This window comes from Rhinopithecus bieti, unplaced genomic scaffold, assembly GCF_001698545.2.
Source record: "Rhinopithecus bieti isolate Rb0 unplaced genomic scaffold, ASM169854v2 scaffold_45617, whole genome shotgun sequence".
In the NCBI taxonomy this organism is placed as follows: Eukaryota; Metazoa; Chordata; class Mammalia; order Primates; family Cercopithecidae; genus Rhinopithecus; species Rhinopithecus bieti.
Window position 1 is genome coordinate 1,725,019 of NW_016819136.1, and position 24,359 is coordinate 1,749,377.

At 39.9% G+C, this 24,359-nt stretch overlaps 1 protein-coding gene across 2 annotated transcripts in view; it reads left to right on the forward strand.

Annotated features, from left to right (window-relative positions):
- Positions 1 to 22,709, forward strand: part of QTRT2 (queuine tRNA-ribosyltransferase accessory subunit 2) — a 31,482-nt gene extending 8,773 nt beyond the window's left edge. Inside the window, exons 2-9 of one of the 2 annotated variants that reach the window (XM_017858583.1) lie at positions 205 to 425; positions 1,204 to 1,259; positions 3,004 to 3,080; positions 5,952 to 6,164; positions 12,083 to 12,282; positions 15,237 to 15,388; positions 18,049 to 18,166; positions 20,969 to 22,709. In XM_017858583.1, coding sequence (XP_017714072.1) covers positions 226 to 425; positions 1,204 to 1,259; positions 3,004 to 3,080; positions 5,952 to 6,164; positions 12,083 to 12,282; positions 15,237 to 15,388; positions 18,049 to 18,166; positions 20,969 to 21,200 — 1,248 coding nt within the window. In that variant the 5' untranslated portion in view covers positions 205 to 225 and the 3' untranslated portion in view covers positions 21,201 to 22,709. The remainder of the gene's footprint in view (positions 1 to 204; positions 426 to 1,203; positions 1,260 to 3,003; positions 3,081 to 5,951; positions 6,165 to 12,082; positions 12,283 to 15,236; positions 15,389 to 18,048; positions 18,167 to 20,968) is intronic. The other variant, XM_017858584.1, reaches the window with a different exon arrangement.
- The last annotated feature ends 1,650 nt before the right edge of the window (positions 22,710 to 24,359 follow it).

Consider the following 24,359-nt stretch of genomic DNA (forward strand, 5'->3'; position numbering starts at 1 on the left):
GGCACTATTCACAATAGCAAAGACTTGGAATCAACCCAAATGTCCATCTGTGACAGACTGGATTAAGAAAATGTGGCACATATACACCATGGAATACTATGCAGCCATAAAAAAGGATGAGTTTGTGTCCTTTGTAGGGACATGGATGCAGCTGGAAACCATCATTCTTAGCTCCTTCTATACTTAATGCTCTTTTCTTGACAGGACCTAGAAGAATCCCTTAGAATGAAGCTGAGTCTTACCAAGGTAGTTAATGGCTGTCGCCTAGGAAAAATAAAAAACCTGGGCAAAACAAGGGACCACACCATGGATATTCCAGGCTGCCTCCTGTACACCAAGACTGGCTGTGCCCCACACCTCACCCATCACACGCTGCGTGATATCCACGGGGTTCCTGCCATGGCTCAGCTTACGCTGTCATCCCTGTAAGTGTTAGAACCGATGATTCAAGTATCAACTCTGGCAGCAGCTTAGTTACCTTAGGTGCAAAAAAGAGAAAGTTTTTTGTTGTTGTTGTTCATATATATGATTTGTTGATTTTCATAATGAAATCAGAAGAGAGGTTTCAAATACTATACATTTTCTGGCCCTAATGTGGTAGCCACAGGCCAGATCTGTATGTTATATCTGCTTCACTTTTCCTCCAAACCTACAGTCCCATACTGCCCTATTGCCACTGCTCCCAGGGGTGACAGGTCAGGGAATGCTCTGTGAGAGCTACACCTGGAGTTCAGGAACTGTTATCATTCACCAGCCTCAAAGTGTTTTCTGCCTTTGCACATATACTTGCTAATACTACTTTATGGAAACAGAACTAATGAAGTTAGATCATTTTGTGTAATGTATATACTGACTTTATACTTAATCGAAAAGCCTACTATATGACCAATTAACATAATACTCTGCAGTGTTGTGTTAACAACAGAGATTTTAAAGGGGCAAGAGAAGGAAGAAAATTCAAGTATTCTGAAGGAACTGATCTTTGCCAGTTTCACATCTCATTGAACCACTAGCAAATTGAAGGCCTTCATTCTGGCTAATGAACCTAACCTAGTTAGTTAGAACTCTTGAATAATGATGTAATTCAAGACAGCATTTACTATGATGTAACTTATTTGGGTGAGAAGAAGAGGGCTCCAGTTGCACAGAGTATTTACAGAATGATGCATTATTATGTTATGTATTTTTCTGTTTTGCTTACAGAGCAGAACAACATGAAGTCTTGACAGAATATAAAGAAGGAGTTGGAAAGTTTATAGGTAAAAATTAATCGAGTTATTTATATGTGCCTTGTGGTGTGTTAATTTGGAGTTTGGAGGTGCTGCTGCCTCTTTGATCTGTCATTCATATATTTATTTATTCATAATTTTAGTAAGTATTTTTTGAACATCTAAGAGCCAGGCATTGGCAAGTCAAGATTGAATAGGAAACAGTTGCTGCTCTCATGGAATTTGGAGCCTAGCTGGGATAAAGATAGAGAATTCTATCTTTAAAATATAAATTTTACTTCGAAGTAAAAATTGTGGTGACTGCTTTACAGGATTAGGGATATGTATGGATATCATGACAGGCCAGAGGGTGGAGCATATAACCTGCTCTGGGGTATATGTGCAAGGTGGTCAGAATAAAGAAAGGATTCTTTTTTTTCTTTAAGCCTCCATAAAAACCCAGAGAAAGGATTCTTGAGAGAGAAGATGAGGGGCATTTTAGCTGGGTCGAGGAAGAGTAAAAGTTACCCAGGTTAGGGGTGGGAACCCAGACAGGTGTGGGGCAGATGCTCCAGTCACTGATTATCTGACTCAGCAGTGAGAACTTGCATGAGGCATGCGTGAGCTGTAAAGTAGTCTCATCATGCTTGAATCTCAGACATGCAGACATGCAGGGGAAGATGAAACGTTTATATACGGCTGTATTCTGATATATTAATAATATCCTCTATTCCAGAAATGTATGCGTCTATTTATTATTAGGAAAAGCTTAGCAGTGATAGCTAGAACACCAGTTCTTCTGTATACCACTTTCTCCTAAAGCTTTTTCCGATATCTAGGACTCACTTGAATGAAAATCCTTGAAAAACCTTGCTTCCATTGGTTATTCAGTCCTCTGCTTCTGGGGGCAACTGCATCATGTCCTGTTGGTTATCACAAAGCCCTGTATTTTAGGAGAGGAATTTATGGAATATCATTCTCCTTGACCTGAACCTAATTTTAATAACCAGCTTTAAAGTATACAAGCATATAATTAAGTGAAAATAGCTAATGTAAGCTTTCTAGAGATAATTGTAATAATTGAAATTATGGAAAATAAAGTGAAAAGACTACAGAGGTTTTAAACTTGTTTTATTTGTTTTTGTGTTTTTTCAGTGGAATCCTGTTTTATTTTCCTTAATGAAAATATAGGCTAGCATACGATATTTAAGTACATGGTTTACTAAACATTTTTTTGCATTTTAAGAAAAGATTGTCTTTTGACTGAAGAACCTAAAAGACTGTCATCGTGAATGAATGAAACTTACTAAGAATGAGATCCATTTGCAGCATCCTATAACTTCTCTAAACTTCTGCCCCTAGGGACCCATGATATTATTGAGATTTATTATTAGTGAGATCACTTTGTGGCCATATCATTTTATCTTTCCAGTAGCTAGTACCCCTTGGATGGTACCTGGAATAAACATATTTGATAGTAAATTCTTTTGAGTAAAATCAAATGAGATCAACGTGTCACTAAATACTTTCATTGTATATTGTGCTTTAAGATATATCTTTCCTTTGTAGCAGCTCAGTACCTATTAGACATGAACTTTTATATTTCTTTCTTTAGATTAGTAATCCTTTTATGCATATTGATAGGCCTCCTATAATTCCAAGTTCAGATACCACCTATTGACAGTGTTTAGAGTTGCTTTATTCAGCAGTAGACATTGTGAAGCTGTTACCTGCTATAATACAGTGTCATTGTTGATGTAAGCACTTTCAAGCGTTCTTTTTTGTGTTTATACAGGCATGCCAGAATCACTTTTGTACTGCTCCCTGCATGATCCAGTCAGCCCCTGCCCAGCTGGTTATGTAACAAACAAGGTGTGTTTTCAGAAGAGCATCCAAGGCTGCAGCTTTGTCCCAGGAAGTCAGCCTACTGTGTATCCCTCAGATGTTCAGATCCCACTGTCTGAGATGATCCCTTATACCTTTTCCTTTTTTCAATAATTATAGTGGAATGGGATGGGATAGTTTATAAAAGTTAGAGGCTGGACCCGGTGGCTCACGCCTATAATCCCAGCACTTTGAGAGGCCAAGGCAGGCGGATCACGAGGTCAGGAGATCGAGACCATCCTGGCTAACATGGTGAAACCCCATCTCTACTAAAAATACAAAAAATTTGCTGGGCATGGTGGCGGGTGCCTGTAGTCCCAGCTACTCAGGAGGCTGAGGCAAGAGAATGGCGTGAACTTGGGAGGCGGAGCTTGCAGTGAGTTGAGATAGCAACACTGCACTCCAGCCTGAGCAACAGAGCACAAGACTCTGTCTCAAAAAAAAAAAAAGGAGTTAGAATAGGGCTGCCTAAGGATGAGGTTAAGATGAAGAACACCATATCCTCGCATTTTCATTGTTGCAAAAAAATTTGAGGGTAGAGGAGGGTCAAATACATGCCAAAAAAAGAAATTGCTATGATAGGGGAAAACAATAGTCTTTCGGCACCATGCTTTGTTGGATTTTTAACTACTTCAGGAAGAGTGGGGAAAAGTTGCTGATGAGTATTATCACATGTATAACTATATATAGTAGAACCTCAATGTAATACTGTCTGCTGGGTCTACAGGCAGAGATTTTGTCTAGTGAAGAGCAGTATCAAAAGCACCTCATTAAAAGTGTTCAGCTGAGAGGTGGCCTCATTGGCATTATCCCTGAGGACAGCATTCTGGCAAGGCTTCAGTGTGTACTGCTGCTTTACAAACGCAAATACTTTTCCTGCACTCACTTTATTAATATCAGCATTTTTTATTAATTGTGCCCCTCAGAACACTATTTTTACTCATTCTCCTGTTTTAAGCTTCTATTTATTTTGTAATTTGAATTCTAGAGAAACTACTTTGGCTGAGTATGGTGCCTCACGCCTGTAATCCCAACACTTTGGTAGGCCAAGGTAGGTGCATGGCTTGAGCTCAGGAATTCGAGACCAGCCTGTCCAACATGGCAAAACCCCATCTCTACTAAAAATACAAAAATTAGCCAGGTGTGGTGGCACACGCCTGTAATCCCAGCTACTTGGGAGGCTGAGGCGAGAGAATCACTTGAACCCGGGAGGCAGATGTGGCAGTGAGCCAAAATCGCACCAGTGCACTGGATTCTAGCCTGGGTGACACAGCGAGACTGTCTAAAAAAAAAAAAGGAAAAGAAAATACTTTGACTTCCATTGTCTACCCAAATTATAAGGGAGAAGAATCATTTAAACAGTAATTCTGATGCCTTAGTACAAAATAAAACAACTGTATGTTGGCCCTCCATCTATGTCCTTGTTGATCTAAGAAGAGGGATGCTGTAGGGTAACCAAGATAGAATTTTTTTTTTCCTTTTTTTTTAACTTTTATTTTTGTTTCAGGGGTACATGTAAACATTGTTACATAGGTAAATTTGTGTCATGGGGTTTTATTGTACAGATTATTTCATCACCGAGGTATTAAGCCTAGTATCCAATAGTTATCTTTTCTCCTTCTCTCCCTCCTTTCACCCTCTACCCCCAAGTAGACCCCAGTGTCTGTTCCCTTCTTTGTGTCCATGTGTTCTCATCATTTAGCTCCCACTTATAAGTGAGAACATGTGGTATTTGATTTTCTGTTCCTGCATTAGTTTGCTGAGGACAGTGGCCTCCAGTTCCATCTGTGTTCCTGCAAAAGACATGACCTCATTATTTTTTATGGCTGCATGATATCCCATGGTATATATGTATCGCATTTTCTTTATCCAGTCTGTCACTGATGGACATTTAGGTTAACTGCATGTCTTTGCTATTGTGAATAGTGCTGCAGCGTACATTTGCATGCATGTGTCCTTATGGTGGAATGATTTATATTGCTCTGGGTATATGCCCAGTAATGGGATTGCTGGGTTGAACGGTAGGTTTGCTTTTAGCTCAAAGATAGAATGTTACTAATATATATTCTCGTGAACTAGGAGATTTAAATCTTTAATTCTATATCTAACTCAGTCTAGTAAACACTAGATATTAAAAATGTATAGGGCCCTAGACTGTGCTTTTGGGATACAAACATGAATTGGTATACTCTAGTCAGACAAATACAGAATGGTGTAATAAGTGCTATCATTTCTATAAAGAAATAAGTACAAATTGATGTAAAAGCATAGAGGAGTGAGTAATCGATTATGCCCAGGAAGTTTGGAGATTAATATGTGAACTCAGCGTCTCAGTGGACACATAGTATTTTGCCAGGCGAAGAAGTAGAAGTTCCAACACCTAGAAATAATAAATACTTGAGGTGATGGATACTCAAATACTCTGACATGATTGTTACACTTGCTCTATATGTAAGATGTCTCACATGTACCCCATAAAAGTATACAAATATGTATCAATAAAAAAGTGTTCAAAAAAAAAGAAATATGGGACTGTCAGTCAAAAGGAACAGTGTGATCAAAGTCCGGCGTATTCAGGAACAGCAAGGGTTGGGTAGGGGTGGGGCAGGTAAGATAGGGGAGAACAGAAGATGATTAGAAAAGTATAACAAATAATTCTTGGGGGCTAGCTCAAAAGTTGTCTTATATGACCATTGAAGGATTCTCTGTAAGCTATAAGATCCTATTACCCACCATGTCTGGATATTGAATTGTCACCATCTCTGCAGTTGTAAAGAATTATTGCTTTATCATTTTAATTATTTTATTTTTATTTGCATTTTACTCTTGCTGATTCCTCATCATTTTGCTCCATGGCAGTCTGTGTCTGTGTGGAGTGTTGCAGGACGAGTGGAAATGACTGTTTCCAAGTTCATGGCAATTCAGCAGGCCCTTCAGCCAGATTGGTTCCAGTGCCTCTCCGATGGAGAAGTGTCTTGTAAGGAAGCAGCTTCCATAAAAAGGGTCAGAAAGTCTGTTGACCGATCACTTCTTTTCTTGGATAACTGTCTGCGGCTGCAGGAAGAGTCAGAGGTAATTCTGTACCACTAACTACTCCTTTCTCTTGACACTCTTGCCTCCCTTACATTCTGTGACACCACTTTTTCTGTTCCTCCTCCTGCTGTGCTCCTCACTCTTTGTCTGTTTTACTCTCTATTTTTATTTGCTTTTTGAACCCTAAGTATTATTGTTCTCTAGGATTCTATCTTAGATTTCTTTTTTCATCCTATTCTATGTGTTATTCCTGGGCAGCCTTCCCTTAGTTTTAATTGCTGAATAATTCTAAAAGTGTATGAACTATCAAGATCATTCTACTTAGCTTCAGAATTACATAATTACTGGGCTATAGGTAGGTTATGTCACTAGAATATTCCTCATACTCAGAAGTGACCGGACTCATCATCTTATCTCCACAAGCCTGTTCTTCCTTTTGCTCTTCCTCAATACTTTATCTCCATTTATGGCATCCACCAAGCTCCTCAGCCCAGAAATTTGAGCTTTTCTTATTCTTTTTTGAGTCTCACTCTGTTGCCCAGGCTGGAGCGCAGTGGCGCGATCTCAGCTCACTGCAACCTCTGCCTCCCAGGTTCAAGGGATTCTCTGGCCTCAGCCTCCCACATAGCTGGTATTGCAGGCATGCACCATCACACCCAGCTAATTTTTGTATTTTTAGTAGAGATGAGGTTTCACCATGTTGGCCAGTCTGGTCTCAAACTTTTGACTTCAGGTGATCCGCCCGCCTCAACCTCCCAAAGTGCTGGGATTACAGGCGTGAGCCACTGTGCCTGGCCAAGAAATCTGAGCTTTTCAAGACTCCTTTTTTCACTCACATTTGATATCCAACTGTTCACTCTTCCTTGATTCCATTTGCCTAAATGTGTCTAAAATCTTCCCCTCCTTATCACTACCTTAAGCCATAACTGCATCATCTCTTACGTTTGTAATTACCTTTGAATTCTTCTCTCTGCCTCCATTCTCATCTTTATCTAATCCATCTTTCAGCCCTGTTATCCAAAAAATCTTTGTAAAGTACAAACATGAGCTCCTTGCCCACTTCCCTAAAAGAAGTTAATGAGTCTCCACTTCAGCTCTTACATGGCATGGACAGCCTGCTGTGGTGTGGCCTCTGCCTCCTCCTCCTCCAGCTCACTGTGGGCCACTTTCTCTTGTAACTTGCACTCTGGCCTTTCTGAGTTGCTTGGAATTCCTTGAGGCATTAGCTTGTTTCATTCTGTACACAGATTTCCTTCTGGACTGTTTCTGCTTTTCATATCTCGAGCTGTATTCCCTCTTTTGCTTCCACATAGGCTCATTTCATTCCGTGTATCATTCTTTTTTTTTTTTTTTTTTTGAGACAGAGTCTCACTCTGTTGCCCAGGCTAGAGAGCAGTGGGGCAGTTTTGGCTCACTGCAACCTCCACCTCCCAGGTTCAAGCAATTCTCCTGCCTCAGCCTCCCAAGTAGCTGGGATTACAGGCATGCACCACCATGTCTGGCTAATTTTTGTATCTTTAGCTTATTTTTAGCTGAGACAAGATTTCACCATGTTGGTCAAACTGGTCTTGAACTTCTGATCTCAGGTGATCCACCCGCCTTGGCCTCCCAAAGTGCCACCTGTCATTCTATAGAACTGGTTCCTGATACTTCCAGGGAATTCAATTCATTCTTTGCTACCTCTTTAATTAGTATGTAGCTATATTTTAGCCCCAATCATATTGTATTTCAATGATTTCTTTATGCGTTTGTCTTTATTAAACTGTGGCCTCTTTAAGCTCAATTTCTGTGTGTAATTTGGGTATCTTCATCATGCAGCAGAATGCCTTCCCTGTCTTACTCACTGGCTCCTCTTATTCTGAATGCCCTTCAATATTGAAGTTCTCCAAGATTCGGTTTTTGGCTTTCTTTTCTTCTCCATATATTACCTGGGTTAGGGATGGCGAATGGGTTTCATCCGACACATAGTAAGCCTTCAGTAAATGTTTGCTCATGGTGAATGGTTGTGATGGGGTGAGGAAGATGAAGCTGTAGTGGTAAATCAGGGATACTGACAGCAGAGTTAATTAAGTTGGAAAAGGATTCAGAGAATAGTAGAGATGAGGGAACAGAAGATAGTGATCAAAGGAGAGAATTTTAATATCTAAGATCATGTATGTGGATAATCCTGAGCGATGATCACATCCCACTATGGCAAAGCACACTGAGTTTGAAGAACATCATTGTATTGAATTTAGCAATAAAAATATAATTTGGCTAATAAAATTAATATAAGTGAAGTAATTAGAGGAAACAGTTATTCTGAATAGAATTCACAGTATATGTAACAGGAGTTTGGTGTGGGGACATTGCTGTGGGTCTGGGCAGTTAGTGTTGGTGGCTTGCTAGTAATTGTTTTGAGCCAGTCATTATCCTTGTAGGACTAGTAATGTTTGGGTAAGTAGAAAGCAGGACAGGGAGTGTGGCAAAGATGATTATTAGAAAGGTCAGATGAGCCTCAAGTCCCTCATCTCTGTTGTTGCAATCAGCCTCATCATTTCATATTACTTCTCCATATTTGTGGGGTTTTTTTTTTTTTGTTTCGTTTGTTTTTTGGAGATGGAGTTTTGTTCTTGTCGCCCAGGTTGGAGTGCAGTGGTGCGATCTTGGCTCACTGCAACCTCTGTCTCCCAGGTTCAAGCGATTCCTCCTTCCTCAACTTCCTCAGTAGCTAAGACTACAGGTGCACGCCACCATACCTGGCTAATTTTTGTATTTTTAGTAGAGATGGGGTTTCACTATGTTGGCCAGGCTGGTCTCGAACCCCTGACTTTGTGATTTGCCTCCCAAAGTGCTGGGATTATAGACGTGAGTCACCGCGCCCGGCCTTACTTCTGCATATTTATTGGTCAAATGTGTAGTCCCTTTCCATATCCTTTATTATTGTCTTGACATGATTATTAAATAGTGCCCCCCCATTCTTAAGTGTTCCATTTTAGATAATAAATTATATGATCGTGCTTCTTTCACCCAGGAAAGGGAGTTTCCCAAATAGTCATGCTAGTCATGTAAGCAGGCAGGCCTGTGTAACTCTGCTTTGTGTATCTGCATACATCTTTTCCCGTGATTCCCTCCCTGTCTTATTCACTGGCTCCTCTTATTCTGAATGCCCTTCAATATTGAAGCTCTCCAAGATTCAGTTTTTGGCTTTCTTTTCTTCTCCATATATTACCTGGGTTAGGGATGGCGAATGGGTTTCATCCGAGGTGGTTGGGTGCAGCAAGAAGAGAGTCATCTGTTAGTCACATCTGCTGTCAAATCAGGAGTGGAGAGTTGTAGCATCATGCCAAGTGTCTGCCATTCTAGCCTGGGCAATCATGTTTGTATCACTCATGTTTGTATCACCCATACCTTTAGGTTCATTTAGGTTCAGTGGCTGAATTAAGATTGCCATTTGGACATTCTGCTGATTCCTCAAACTCAGAACACGCAGAACAGAGTAATCATCTTGCCTCATCCATTATTTTTCTAGGAGTCCCTGCCTTTTGCTCTTATCACCATCTCCCTGGACTTGCAAAACAGGGGCCAGGAGTCATTTGAGACTTTGTCTTTATCCTCTCCTTGGATGACTAATCAGTCAAGTTATGTTGATCCTACTTCCTGATGAGGTTTCAAGTTTTATCTTTCCTCTTCATCCACATGCCACTGCCTTAGTCCGGGTCATCTCATCTTTCACCTGGATCATTAAAGTTGTCTGCTATTCCATTCTTCAATCATACTCACCCTTAATTTATTCTTTACACGGCAGCCAAAGTTTTCTTTCTAGAGGAATGGTTTGATTATGTCCCTCCTGCTTAAAATAAGAAGTGAAATTCTCATTTCACAGTGTTCCAGGCCTCCTCTCTATCCCTTTCTTCTACTGGAGAGCCATTGTTGATTTGTATATTTTCTTGCAAAACTTATTTTTTGCAATTACATACACATAATTAATATATAGATATACATGGCTGTATTACATGAGTATGATCATATATTCAGCAATTTGCTTGTTTTTCATTTAACAATATCCTGAAACTCTTTTTCGATCACTGCATATATTGCTATATGTACTGCATTCTTTTTAAACAGCTGCATAGGAAGCCATACTGTGTATATATTATGATTTACATAAGCCTTTCCTCTATGGATACACATGTAAGTTGTTGCCAGTTTTTCATTATTCTAAACATCTTTGTAAATAAACCTTGGCACATGTGAATGAGTATAGGAGAGATTGTTAGACATGGAATTTTAGGATCCATAGATAAAAACATCGACATTTCTATAAGTGCTGCCCACTTTCCTTCCTAAGAGGTTGAACTGATTTTTCTCTGTGTTTATCAGGGTATGTAAGTGTCATTTCCCTTACAGTTTCACTTCTACTCTGTTGTTATCTGTGTTTTAACCTTTTTGTTATTATATGGGCAAAAATGGTAACTCGTTGTTTCCGATTTTGCATTACCTTACTAACGAGGTTTAGTAGTTCTTCATATGTGTATAGGGCGTTCACACTTATTTTTCTGAATTTCATATTTACATATTGTACATAGATTTCTATGAGGTTGTCATTCATTTCTTTAGAGGATTTGTTGGAGCTCATTTTATGCTGTAGATATTTAAATATTTCTCCAAAGAGGAAGAGTGAGTTCTCCTTTGCCTTTGTTGATGGTATATTTTACTAGAGAAGTTTTACTGATTTTTTTTTCTTTTTTTTTGAGACAGACCCTTGCCCTGTCATCCAGGCTGGAGTGCAATGGCCCGATCTCGGCTCAGCGCAAGCTCCTCCTCCTGGACTCAAGCGATTCTCCCACTTCAGCCTCCCGAGTAGCTGGGACCACAGATGCATGCCACCACATCCGGCGAATTTTTGTATTTTTAGTAGAGATGGGGTTTTGCAATGTTGGCCAGGCTGGTCTTAAACTCCTGACCTCAAATGATCCACCCGCTTTGGCCTCCCAAAGTGCTGGGATTACAGATATGAGCCACCATGCCTGGCAAGTTTTTATACTCAAACTTGTCAACCTTTTCCTGTAAGCTTTAGCTTGTTTAGGAAGGCCTTCCTTACAGATTGTAAAAATATTCAACATATTCTTCTAAAACTTGTATAACTATATTTTTTATGTTTAGCTCTTAGGTCCATTGAATTTGTGTTTTGAGGATGGTGTGTAGTAGTGGTCTTTATTTTATTGGTTTGTGAGTGGATAGTCAGTTGTCTCAACAATTTCTAAGTTCCTAAGGTTATCTCTAGCTAAGAGGCTTGGAGATAGTCTAAAGCAGGCCTGGATAGTCATTACACAAATTAAAACTCTTCTTTTGTCCTTTTCCTCTTGTACCTGTTTAGTGTACACTTTATTTATTTATTTACTTTTTTTTTTACTGAAACAAGGTCTCACTCTGTTACCCTGGATGGAATGCAGTGGCACGGTTTCAGCTTACTGCAACCTTCGCCTCTCGGGCTCAAGCCATCCTCCCACCTCAGCCTCCCGAATAGCTGGGACTACAGGCACAAGCCACCATGCCCAGCTAATTTTGTTTTTTTATTTTTTTATAGAGACGAGGTCTCCCTATGTTGCCCAGGCTAGTCTTAAAATCCTGGGCTCAAATGATCCTCCTGCTTCAGCCTCCCAAAGTGCTGGGGTTACAGGCTTGCCCACTGCACCTGATCTAATTTAATCTAAGCCAGAACAAGACTACATATGTTGAATACATCTTTCTCCTAAGTCTTTTCTTACCTGATGGGTAAAGTATGTTTTTCAAAGTATGTTCCTCAGAGCCCTAAAGGTTCTTAGGGAGAAGGGAGCACCATGCCCCTTAATGCTTCAACTGTAGCAGCTTCACTGAGGTCTCTTCTATACATTGGACTTCCATGTAAGGTTCATTTAAATAAAGGTCTCTGATACTGAAAATGGTTAAAAACATGTCATCCTTTTTTAACTCAGGTTCTTCAGAAGAGTGTGATCATTGGAGTGATTGAAGGTGGAGATGTGATGGAAGAGAGGCTGAGGTCAGCACGAGAGACAGCCAAGCGGCCCGTAGGTGGCTTCCTTCTGGATGGTTTTCAAGGAAATCCAACAACCCTGGAGACTAGATTGTGCTTGCTGTCATCAGTCACTGCAGAGCTGCCGGAGGACAAACCAAGGCCAGTTCAGTTAGGACACAGGCTGGCCTCATGGGATACAGGGCAGGAGTGCTGGCTCATTGTATATTACATAGTGTCTGTGCATGGGCATGTTTTTGATGTTTTGATTATGTCCTTTCTGGGCTGAGTCTGCCGAGGCACTGAGGCAGACTGTAAGGGGAGTTTCTGTGAAGGCTGTCCTGGCCTTGATTTCAGAATGTAGAGTAGGGGATAACTGCCATGTGAATTATGTTATTTGATCCTCCTAAGTGAGAGCAAGTATTATACTGTTTCCCCTCATTCTTTTGCCAATTATAAATATTGTTGTCTCTTCATTATAACATGGTATCTGGAGACCAAGTATAAAGTCGTATGGAACTCTGGTTTAAACTGAGGAAAGTTGAGGAGAGATATGGGATGATTAGTGGGATGAAGATGAGTTCCACCAACAAGAACTTAAGAAGCTCTTAGATTTGAGGCCGGTAGTGAGTGGTGTCAATTTTTGAAATGAAGGCAATGACAACCCTAGTAGGATTGGTTCTTACATTTCCATAAATTGCAGAATTCACCTTGTGCTGGTAAGAAAAGATGATCTGCAAGATTTGAAGCTACAAATTCTGAGTTTCTGAATGCAGCTGGATGTCGTGTTAGGCTACTCACATTTTTTTTAATGGTTTGTTATCTCAATGTGAATATTCATGGTTTTTTCCTGCATGTATATTAAGAAGTTTGGTTGTAGTGTGCTGCTCTACACTCCTTTAGTTGGATAGTGTACAATATATGTAATTTTACTACTTTTTTTTTTTTTGAGACAGAGTTTTGCTCTTGTTGCCCAGGCCGGAGTGCAATGGCATGATCTCGGTTCACTGCCACCTCTGCCTCCTGGGTTCAAGTGATTCTTCTCCCTCAGCCTCCCGAGTACCTGGGATTACAGGCATGCACCACCACACCTGGCTAATTTTGTATTTTTAGTAGAGACAGGGTTTCTCCTTGTTGTCAGGCTGGTCTCGAATTCCCGACCTCAGGTGATCCGCCCACCTTAGCCTCCCAAAGTGCTGGGATTACAGGCGTGATTTTACTACCTTTTAAAGATCCAGGTACAGCTTAGAGGAAAGCACATGAACCATACATACAGCTCAGTTAATTTTCACATGTCTACACTTGTGTAAACACTACCCAGAACAAGGTATTTCCATCACCTCAGCCAGCCTTTGACCCCCAATTTTACCTAGTTCTTTTGTGTTCATTGCTCCCTCTCCTGTACTTGTTTCACTCTGGTGTACATAACACTTCAGCACTAGTATTTCTAGACATTTTCTGGACTTATTCCTGTTAAGTGCTCACAGATGTCTGTTACTGAATTTGAAAGCTGGATTGTTTTTCTTTCTATCAGTATGTAGAAATGCCAGCTTCAGTTGGAGAGGAGTTCTAAAATATTACATTACTTGAAGGAAACTGTAGTCAGGAAAACCAGCATATATTTAAGAGTTCTGCTTATTTAATATTACATGAGGCTTTTCTTTGCATTTCTGTGCCAGTTCATAGAAAGGGGCTATAGGTAGAAAAACAAACATAAAAAAGAGCAGCAGCCAGCCAGTCAGCCGTGATTTAGTGCATCTCCACATCTGTTTTCATGGAGTGGCAAAACCTAGCTGAGTGCCATTAATAGTCTCAGAATCCCTTACCTATTACAGGTTGGGTATCCTTTATCCAAAATGCTAGGGACCAAAAGTGCTTGAGATTTTGGATTTTTTCAGATCTTGGAGTATTTGCAGGGTACATACTGGGTGGGCACCCCTAATTTGAAAGTCCAAAATCCAAAATTCTCTGGTGAGCATTTCCTTTCAGTGTCATGTTGGCACTCAAAAACTTTCAGATTTGGGAGCATTTTGGATTTCAGATTTTCGGATTAAGGATGCTAAACCTGTACCTTGGAAAACACCATCTCATTCCACAGTGCAGACTTTTTATTAATGGAGAAAATATAAAGAAAGCCAACTAGATTCTTAGATCCTATGGCCAGAGGTGAAATCCTGACAGCGAGAGTTGCTTTATAAATTAACTTATGAGGGATATAGTAGAGTAAAATGTCTTTATTGTACCAATTATGAAAAATTATAGGCAAAATACAGTTAAAACAAGCAAAATATTTCAACAAGAAATAAAGCATACAGCTTTGCACTCCTAAAAAATCTATATAGTGAATAGGCTATAAAGTTTAGTTTATGACTAGGGAGGTTGTTCAGAAAGGATGATAGTTGAAAGGAAACTAACCTAACCTTCTTTGAACTTCTCTCTGAGATCAGAAACTGTACTATGGGCCGGGTGCAGTGGCTCACACCTGTAATCCCAGCACTTTGGAAGGCCAAGGTGGGCGGATCACCTGAGGTCAGGAGTTCGAGACTAGCCTGGCCAACATGGTGAAACCCCATCTCTACTAAAAATATAAAAATTGGCTAGGTATGGTGGCAGGTGCCTGTAATCCCAACTACTAGGGAGGCTGAGGCAGGAGAATTGACCTTGGGAGGCGGAGGTTTCAGTGAGCTGAGATTGCACCATTGCACTTCAGCCTGGGCAACAAGAGTGAGAATCCCTCTCAAAAAAAAAAAAAAGAAACTATACTATGTGCTTTCTCAAATATCTCATTAATTCTCGGAACGATTCTGTGAGGGTATATATTATTTGCTCTTGTTTTTAAGATTAGAAAACTAAAACTCAGAGAAGTTAAGTCATCTTTCCAAAGTGACACAGCAAATACATAAATGGCAGAGGTAGTATTCAAGCCCCAGTTTTTCTGGCTCCAAAGCCATATGTTCTTTCTACTACATGTTTCTGTCTACTGCCTGCCACTCTAACCGTGATTGCTGTTTTTCATTATTATTTTTTTTTTTTTGGTGCCTTGTTCATTAAAAGGACTTTCTGATTTCCTTCCTTGCATTGTCCTCATGTCACTGTTCTTATTGTTACTTTTATAGGCTCATATCTGGTATTGGTCGGCCAGATGAGGTGCTCAAGTGTATTGAAAGAGGAGTGGACTTATTTGAGAGTTTTTTCCCTTATCAAGTAACAGAGCGGGGAGGTGCCCTGACTTTCAGTTTTGATTACCAGCTGAATCCCGAAGAGATACGTAAGTCTTTTGAAGTTTATCTCTTATCCTTAAGTTTCTTCCATTTCCTATTAATTTTTGGCTTGAGTCACAAGACAGAAATATGTATATATAAAGCCAGTCTTTTACAAAACTACATCTTTGTTTCTTATCTGTGTGCCCTGGCATGTTGGCACACAAATCCAGGTACTTAATACTGTACATGTAGCTCATCAATGTTAGGATGTGATTTTATAGTGAACAGAACCAAGAAAAACAAAACCTCCTCTGTTAACAGCCTGAAAAAAGAACATTCAGAGTGAGTTGTGATGAAAATCATAAGAAAACCTTTGAACTGCTTGGTTAAAGTTAACTTGTTTTCTCACAAAAGAGTTTTTGTCTTTTCTTTGCAAACTTTATGCTATTAAAATACAGGGAGACTCATGATCCTCTGATCCTAGTGTTACTTCTTGCATTTTGGTGGTTTTTCTTTTTTCTTTTTTTTAATACACCAGGCTTTGAAAACTGTCTTCCTCTGCTAATGTTGCTTTGAAGGACTGCCATTTTCTTTTATTCTTTAGTTATCCAGAAGTTAAGAAAGTCAGTTTCAGATTCTAACACTTAACTGGAGGTACAAAAGGAGCTGGGATATAGACTTTGGGCTAGAGTTGCTTGAAGTAAGTTTTCAGGAGAGTGTCTCCTGTGCAGTCTTCCCTCTGACCTGGAGAAATGGCCTTTCCTTTCCTTTTCCTGCCATCCTTGAAACTTTTCCTTAACCACATCAACCTTAAATTTAAATGGGACCCAAAACTTCCTTAAAGATTCATTTTATTCCTCACAGGTAACTAAATTTCATTCAGATGTTATACTTTTATGAAGCAGCTTAACCATTAATCTAAATGGAATTACTCTGGAAACAAAATAAATCAAGTTGATCAAATTCTTAAATATATAGGAGATCAATTTTACTGTCCTTTTAGACAGACCAGAACATAATGTATGTGGCTAGGTATACCATTAACACTATAAATTTTCACATCTTCATTTACAAACTGAATTATTTCCACCAGAATAGAGGTAACTGTTAAGTCATTCAGTACCAGGAATATGCAAAGCTCTAAAAAGAACCTGATTTGAGTTCTCTGTAATGAACAAAGTCATTTTTGGCCAGAGAAAGCCAAGTTTCTTCATGATTAGGAAAAAGAAAATAGTTTGAATGTTTAAACAAAGTATTATTAACTGTGTGTGTATGGCAAATTCAAGTCCTTTGCCACTTACATACTGAGAATTCCAAAGAAATTACTTGACACCGGTTCTCCCAAATGACAAGAGTTTTCCAAAATGTCAGAGCTTAAAAAAATTTTTTTCAGAATAGGGTCTCACTCTGTTGCCCAGGCTGGAGTGCAGTGGTGTGATTATGGCTCACCACAGCCTCAAACTCCTGAAAAAAGAACATTCAGAGTGAATTGTGATGGAAATTATAAGAAAACCTTTGAACTGCTTGGTAAAGTTTAATTTGTTTAACTTTAATGGGCACAAGCCATCCTCCCACCTCACCCTCCCGAGTACTGGGAGGTGCATGCCACCTTGTAGGCTGGGACTACAGGTGCATGCCACCATGCTTGGCCAATTTTTAAATTTTTTGCGGAGACAGGGTCTTGCTGTGTTGCCCAGGCTGGTCGTGCACTCCTGACCTCAGGCGACCCTCCTGCCTTAGCCTCCCAGAGTGCTGGGATTACAGGTATGAGTCACTGCAGCCAGCTGAGGGCTTCATTATGGTTTCCCACATCAGCAAATTTATGAGAACAAAATTATGACAGCTCTGTGCCCAGTGCTCAGGTTGCTTCTCTTATTCCTTTGACCTTGATAAAATTACCCTCCTAAGACCACCTGTCCTTCTCCTGGGACCAGCACTGAGATTTGTTATCATTTGTTCCCAAAATACTCCTTAACTACTTGTCCCTGTTTCAGGCAGTTGGCTTTTTGTAGAGTAGCTGGTGTTTCTTTTGCAGTGCAAGGAATGTTTCTTCTTAAAGCAGAAAGTTGAAGGGAACAATTCAGGTTGCCATTTAATTCTGGATAGTCTGGGTGCCCCAGAGGGCCAGAGTCTCCACATAGAATACATACATTAAAACCATGTTCTACTTCAATCTATTTGGAATATAGGTAATTCGAAGCCCAATTTATTCGCATGTACATTGTGATAAGGGATAGTGATAACCCCACCACACACACACACACACAACACCAACTGTTAACTTTTGTTGGTTTATTTATTTATTATTAAATAGAGATGGGGTCTTGCTACGTTGCCCAGGCTGGTCATGTACTCTTGACCTCACGCAATCCTCCTGCCTCAGCCTCCCAAAGTTGTGGGATTACAGGCATGAGCCATCATGCCTGGCCACCAACCATTTTTTAAATTATTTCTTGATGGTAAGATTGTATGTTATATATTTGTAACTATAATTTGCTTAAATATTATTGAATCTCTAGATTGTTTTGGTGTTGTAGATAAGAGGACAGTGACTGTCTTGGAGCATATTGCTGTTTTTCATTTCTTGTGTGATTTCCTTAGGATAAATTCTCAGGAGTGAAATTACAGAGTCAAAGATCATGTAATAATAACTAAAATAAAGTATTTCCAATGGCCACTTCTTATCTGATCATCATTCAAGGCTTTTTATTGGTTTGTCCTTCAGTATTACAACAAAATGGAACACAAGAAGAAATAAAATGTGTGGATCAAATAAAGAAAATGGAAATAACTGGTTGCAACCAAGAAATAACATCATTTGAAATTAATCTGAAGGAAAAAATGTAAGAAATTTTAAAGGTTTAGATTTTACCTTCTGATTTCTGAATTTTAGTCTGTTTTAAAAGTTTATGGGACTATTCTCAATTTATGATTTCATAAAATATTAATAGTTGGGTATTATTTAGGCCTTCTCAAATTCAGTTTCAAAAAAACTCTTTATTTTCTGCAGATGAATTTGTAGACTTTGTCTTGTCAGAAGACTAGAGCCAGGTAATGATTGCTTTAGAAAAGCTGACAGAAAGATTAGACCAAATCCATTGTTTGGTGTCTTTTATTCCTTTAGAGCATAATAAGGATTTCAAGATAAAACACAACAAACTTTTAAATTGTAGGGTGCCTAACATCTTTGTTAGATACAGGCTATAAATCTTACATAAAATATTTATAAAGAACAAATTAAGATACAGATTGAATTGAATATCCCTTCTTCAAAATGCTTGGAACCAGAAGTGTTTCACATTTCTTTGATTCGTTGTTGTTGTTGTTTTTGTTGTATTTTAGAACATTAGCATTATACTTACCTGGCTGAGCATCTGTCATCTGAAATCTGAAATATTCCAATGAGCAGTTCCTTTGAGCATCATGTTAGTGCTCAAAAAGTTCTGAATTTTGGAGCATTTCACATTTTAGATTTTCAGATTAGGGATACTGAACCTGTGTCTTGTAATTTTTGTATTTGGTCAAAAGTAGTAATCATCAGTGAACCAGTGAGTGATTTTTCTTTGAGTCTGACACACTCATGTTAGTACTAGGGTGGGTTTTTTGTCTTATGTAAAGGGAAATCCTATGGCTTATGACTTATTTATATCTATCTAGTGATAGTACAGACTTGAGAGTTCATGAAAGAATGTGAAGATCCTTGTTCTTACTCATATTCTGTTGGGACTCCTTTAATTGTAGGTCAGAAATGGTAATGTCTACTGCATTTGACTTCTTAAAAAATAACCAAGGAGATAGATTTGCTTTTGTCTTTCTTTTCTTTTATCCTTTTTTTTTTTCTGTCATCCACTGACTCTCAAATGATTTATTTATGTTTTTAAATTTTTAAGGTAATATAAATGGTTACTACTAAAATTCCCTTCGTGTTATAGATTTAATTGGAAATCGTACTATTATTATTGGCACTAGACTTTCAGTTTTTGTGATTTGTAGACAAATTCTAGCACTGCTCTTGACTGTGTGACTTTGGTCTGGTCAATTCACTTTTTTTTTTTTTTTTTTTGCGACAGTCTCACACTGTTGCCTAGGCCAGAGTGCAGTGGCACGATCTCGGCTCACTGCAACCTCCGCCGCCTGGGTTCAAGCGATTCTCCTGCCTCAGCCTTCCAAGTAGCTGGTATTACAGGCATGCACCACCATGCCTGGCTAATTTTTGTATTTTTAGTAGAGACGGGGTTTCACCATGTTGGCCAGGCTGGGCTTGAACTCCTGACCTCAATCCACTTATTTTTAATAGTTGATTAAAGGTAACACCTGGCCAGGCATGGTAGCTCACATCTGTAATCCCAGCACTTTGGAAGGCTGAGGATGGAGGATCACTTGAGCCCAGGAGTTCAAGACCAGCCTGAACAACATAGCAAAACCCTTTCTCTAAAACAGATTATCTAGGCGTGGTGGGAGGCTGAGGTGCGAGGTTGCTTGAGCTCAGGAGTCCGAGACTGCAGTGTGCTATGATTATACCACTGCACTCCAGCCTGGGTGACAGAGCAAGACCCTGTCTCAAAAAAAAGTTAACACCTATGCAGTGCCTAGGCTTAGTAGTGCCCAGCAGTGTTCAAGTCCTTTCACTGTACTAATTCATTTCATCTTTGTAACAACTGAGATAGGCACTGTTATTACCTTTGGTTCATGGATGAGAAACAAGTCACAGAGAGTTGTTAAGTGACTGTGACTTGCCCAAGTGAGTTGTGAAGCCAGGAATCAAATTCATACAGGGTAGCTCCAGGCCCTCCCTCTCAACCCCCATAGTAATCTTCTTCTGTAGAATGACAATAAGAATGGTTATCTCTAAGAATGAATGCGAAGGTTAAATGAGACAGTATATGTGAAAGCGTTTGGTAAACTGCAAAAAGCTGTGTTAAGTAGAAGTCTACCATGTCTTTTGATAATAATTCTGGTGGTAAGTGGGAAAGAAGTGTCACTTACTTCTCTCCTAAATGTCAAACACTTACAAGTGTTTCCTAACATTATGTGCCTTTACAATGTGATTAGTAATAGTCAATATGAGTGAGCGACCACATGAATTTATTCTGATGCTCCTTCGTAACCCCAGACTCGGAGTTTGCATCAGTCAGAGAAAAACTCCAGGGTCTCCTTGACTCATTGTGTTCTTTGTTAACTTTTTTTTCTTTTTCTTTTTTGGGATGGAGTCTCACTTTGTTGTCCAGGCTGAAGTGCAGTGGTGTGATCTCGGCTCACCACCTCGGCCTTCCGGGTTCAAGTGATTCTCCTGCCTCAGCCTCCCGAGTAGCTGGGACTACAGACATGCACCACCATGCCTGGCTAATATTTGTATTTTTAGTAGAGATGGGGTTTTGCCATATTGGCCAGGCTGGTCTTGAACTCCTGACCCCATGATCCGCCTGTCCCGGCCTCCCAAAATGCTGGGATTACAGGAGTGAGCCACCGCATCCAGCTCTTTGTTCACTTTTAACCATATTGCCATTTTAAGCAGGTGCACAGCACTGAACATTTGCTAGTGATGTTATTAACCACTGGTAACTTTACCAGCAGAATAGATAGCTGAGGTTGTGAATTTCTTGTATTCCGTACTTTCTGGAATGTCACTGTGACTTCTCTCTTAGGTACCAGGAGGACTTTAACCCGCTGGTGAGAGGATGTTCCTGTTACTGCTGTAAGAATCACACTCGGGCATACGTCCACCATCTGCTGGTGACCAATGAGCTGCTGGCCGGAGTCCTGCTTATGATGCACAACTTTGAACACTACTTTGGGTTTTTCCATTCCGTCCGGGAGGCACTAAAACATGACAAACTGGCACAGCTGAAAGAGCTCATCCACAGGCAAGCATCTTGAGATCTTGCAAATACAAGTCTCACTCTTCACACTGAGCCTGTATCAGTGTTGTAAGATGGGAAGACGTGAAGAAGAAATAATCTGAGCCTTAGTTATTTATATTTTGATATAAGGTCTGCTAAAGTAAAGATCATTTGTACCAAACTGCCCACATGAGGGTGAAGAGATTTCTTCTAAAGACTTAAATGACCTGGATTGAACAGAGAGAATTGAACTGTGACCTTTTAAACTTCTAGACTAATTCTTTTAGTTGATAGAGATTCATTTAGTCAAAGACAAAAGCTTTAGCTGTGAGGGCACAACCTTGAAGTGGGAGTGACAAGATTCTGAGGGACCAATGAATGGGATGGAGGCTTGAAGGGAAATGGTGTGAGATGCATGGCCTCTGGACATATGCCTGTTGATTTGAGAAGAAATCTGGCTTGTTTGAGGGTTTCCTTTAGTTCACCTTCATACTCTCAGGAGACTCTTTTGGATACTTTTGTCTTCTACCCTGCCCTGGCAGTGCAGCCAATCAGAAATGACTCTTGTGACTGAACCGGGCTCGGATATCCCTGGAATGTGGGGCGGGCTTGAACATTGCTCCTGTGATCATCTGTCCCAGGTCACACTCCTCCATTTGACCACATGGCCTATTTGTAGCTTCTTTTTAGAGCCAATGTAATTGCCTGTTAGGAGCCAAAAGTTTGCCCAGCTGCTTTCATCTGGTTGTGCAGATCATTGTGGTCTGCCTTCCAGGCTCATTAATAGTCTAACTAAGTAATAACTGAAGCCCTATCTCTTGTGAAGATTCATTCTCAATGTGTTCACTTGGACAGAGCCCTGCCTGGCCTAACGATTAGAAGATTAGTCTCCATCCTCCTCAGATATGACTCCTGGGCAATTCACTTAACTTCTCCATGGCTGTTTCCTGCTGAATAAATAGGGACAGGCATAATGGATAGGAATGAATGAACTTTTAAGATACTGTCTAGCTCTAAAATTTGAAGAATAAAAAGTTTTAGATTAGAGTCATAACCTTAGTAGCCCTAATTGTCATCCTGGGAGACAGACAACAGTAGGGATATTTGAGAGCCTAAAGAGAGGTTTGGCCTGTGGGTTTTTAAATGGTTATTGAATTGGTATCAGGAGATCCTGAAGCTGGTAGGGGAAGGTGATTCTTTCTAAGTTATCTCTATGTTTTTCAAGTTTTCTTTAAGGAATACACATACACCCGCATGCACACACCATAGTTTTTATACAAACAGCAATAACAAAACCAAAAAGATGCCCCTTTTTTTTGTAGGGGTAAGAAATACATTTGTTTTATACCTCTATGCTATATTTTGCTGTTCAAAATTTAGTGGGCATTACTTAATATTGTTTCTAATTATTTTGTGGCTGCTGTATGTTTTATGTGTTGGGAGCCCATTGTATTAGGCCGTTCTTGGATTGCTATAAAGAAATACCTGAGACTGGGTAATTTGTAAAGAAAAGAGGTTTAGGCCGGGCACAGTGGCTCAAGCCTGTAATCCCAGCACTTTGGGAGGCCGAGACGGGCGGATCACAAGGTCAGGAGATCGAGACCATCCTGGCTAACCCGGTGAAACCCCGTCTCTACTAAAAAATATAAAAAACTAGCCGGGCGAGGTGGTGGGCGCTTGTAGTCCCAGCTGCTCGGGAGGCTGAGGCAGGAGAATGGCGTAAACCTGAGAGGCGGAGCTTGCAGTGAGCTGAGATCCGGCCACTGCACTCCAGCCTGGGTGACAGAGCGAGACTCCGTCTCAAAAAAAAAAAAAAAAAAAAAAGAGGTTTAATTGGTTCACAGCTCTGCAGGCTTTATAGGAAGCATGGTACTGGCATCTGCTTGGTTTCTGGGGAGGCCTTGGGAAGCTTACAATCATGGCAGAATGTGAAGGGGGAGCAGGCACATCACATGACAAAAGCAGGAACAAGACTCAGAGCAAGAAGTCACTTATCAGCAAGGGGATGGCCCAAGCCATTCATGAGGGATCCACCTTTGTGCTCCAAACACCTCCCACCAGGCCCCATCTCCAGCATTGGGGATTACATTTCAACCTGAGATTTGGGCTGGGACAAATAGTCAAATTATATTACCCATCTATATGGTTTTCTTTTTCGTAGTATGGGAATGTCTATGAATAAATTCATGGGCATCCTCATAAATCTTCCATGAATGGCAAGGGGTACTTATGGAAAACAGTTTCCCAAGGATCTGATTGTTTTGAAACGTGTTGGATTGGACTTGTTCAAATGTTCATATTTTTGTTCAATGCTAAATGCATCGTTAGGGGAGTAGTGGTAAATATTCCAGAATCCATATGAAATTCATGAGTTTATTTATGTCCAAAACACTGAAAACTGTGTCCAATATTGTTCAGTTTCCTGGGTCTTTTTCTTATTAGCACATTTGAGAAAATATTCCTTTCCTTTATTGTAGCAAATCTATTAAAGGCAATAGCGAATAAAACATTTTAATTTAAAAAATGTACTGTGTTTGGCTTTCTATAATTGTAGTAGGTCTGTTAAACAAAATATTAAATTTCTGTAATACCAGAAATGTTCTAGCGATTTCTCATCGGAAGAAAAAAATGTTTATCTGTGTTCATTGTTTTGAGAACATCCATGATAAATGTAAAATCCAAAAAGGAGCTATTCAATTATATACATTATGAATATTCCCTTATCTATCTGTATTAGTCTGTTCTTGTGTTTCTATAAAGAAATACCAGAGGCTGGGTAATTTATAAGGGAAAGAGGTTTATTTGGCTCACAGTTCTATAGGCTGTACAGGAAGCATGGCGCCAGCATCTCCTGGTGAGGGCTTCAGGAAACTTACGATTGTGGTGGAAGGCAAAGGGGAAGCCGGTGTGTCACGTGGTGAGAGAATGGGGAGGTCCCAGACTCAAACAACCAGATCTCATGTGAACTGAGGGAGAATGCAGTCATCACCAAGGAGATGGTGTTAAGCCATTCATGAGAGATGTACCCAGATACCTCCCACTAGGCCCCACCTTCAACACTGGGGATTACATTTCACCATGAGATTTGGAGGGGACAAACATCCAAGCCATATCACTTACCTCTTTAAGTTATATAATTACGAGCCTTAAGGCCGTGCTAGCACATAATAAAAATAATAATCACAATCTATGGAGT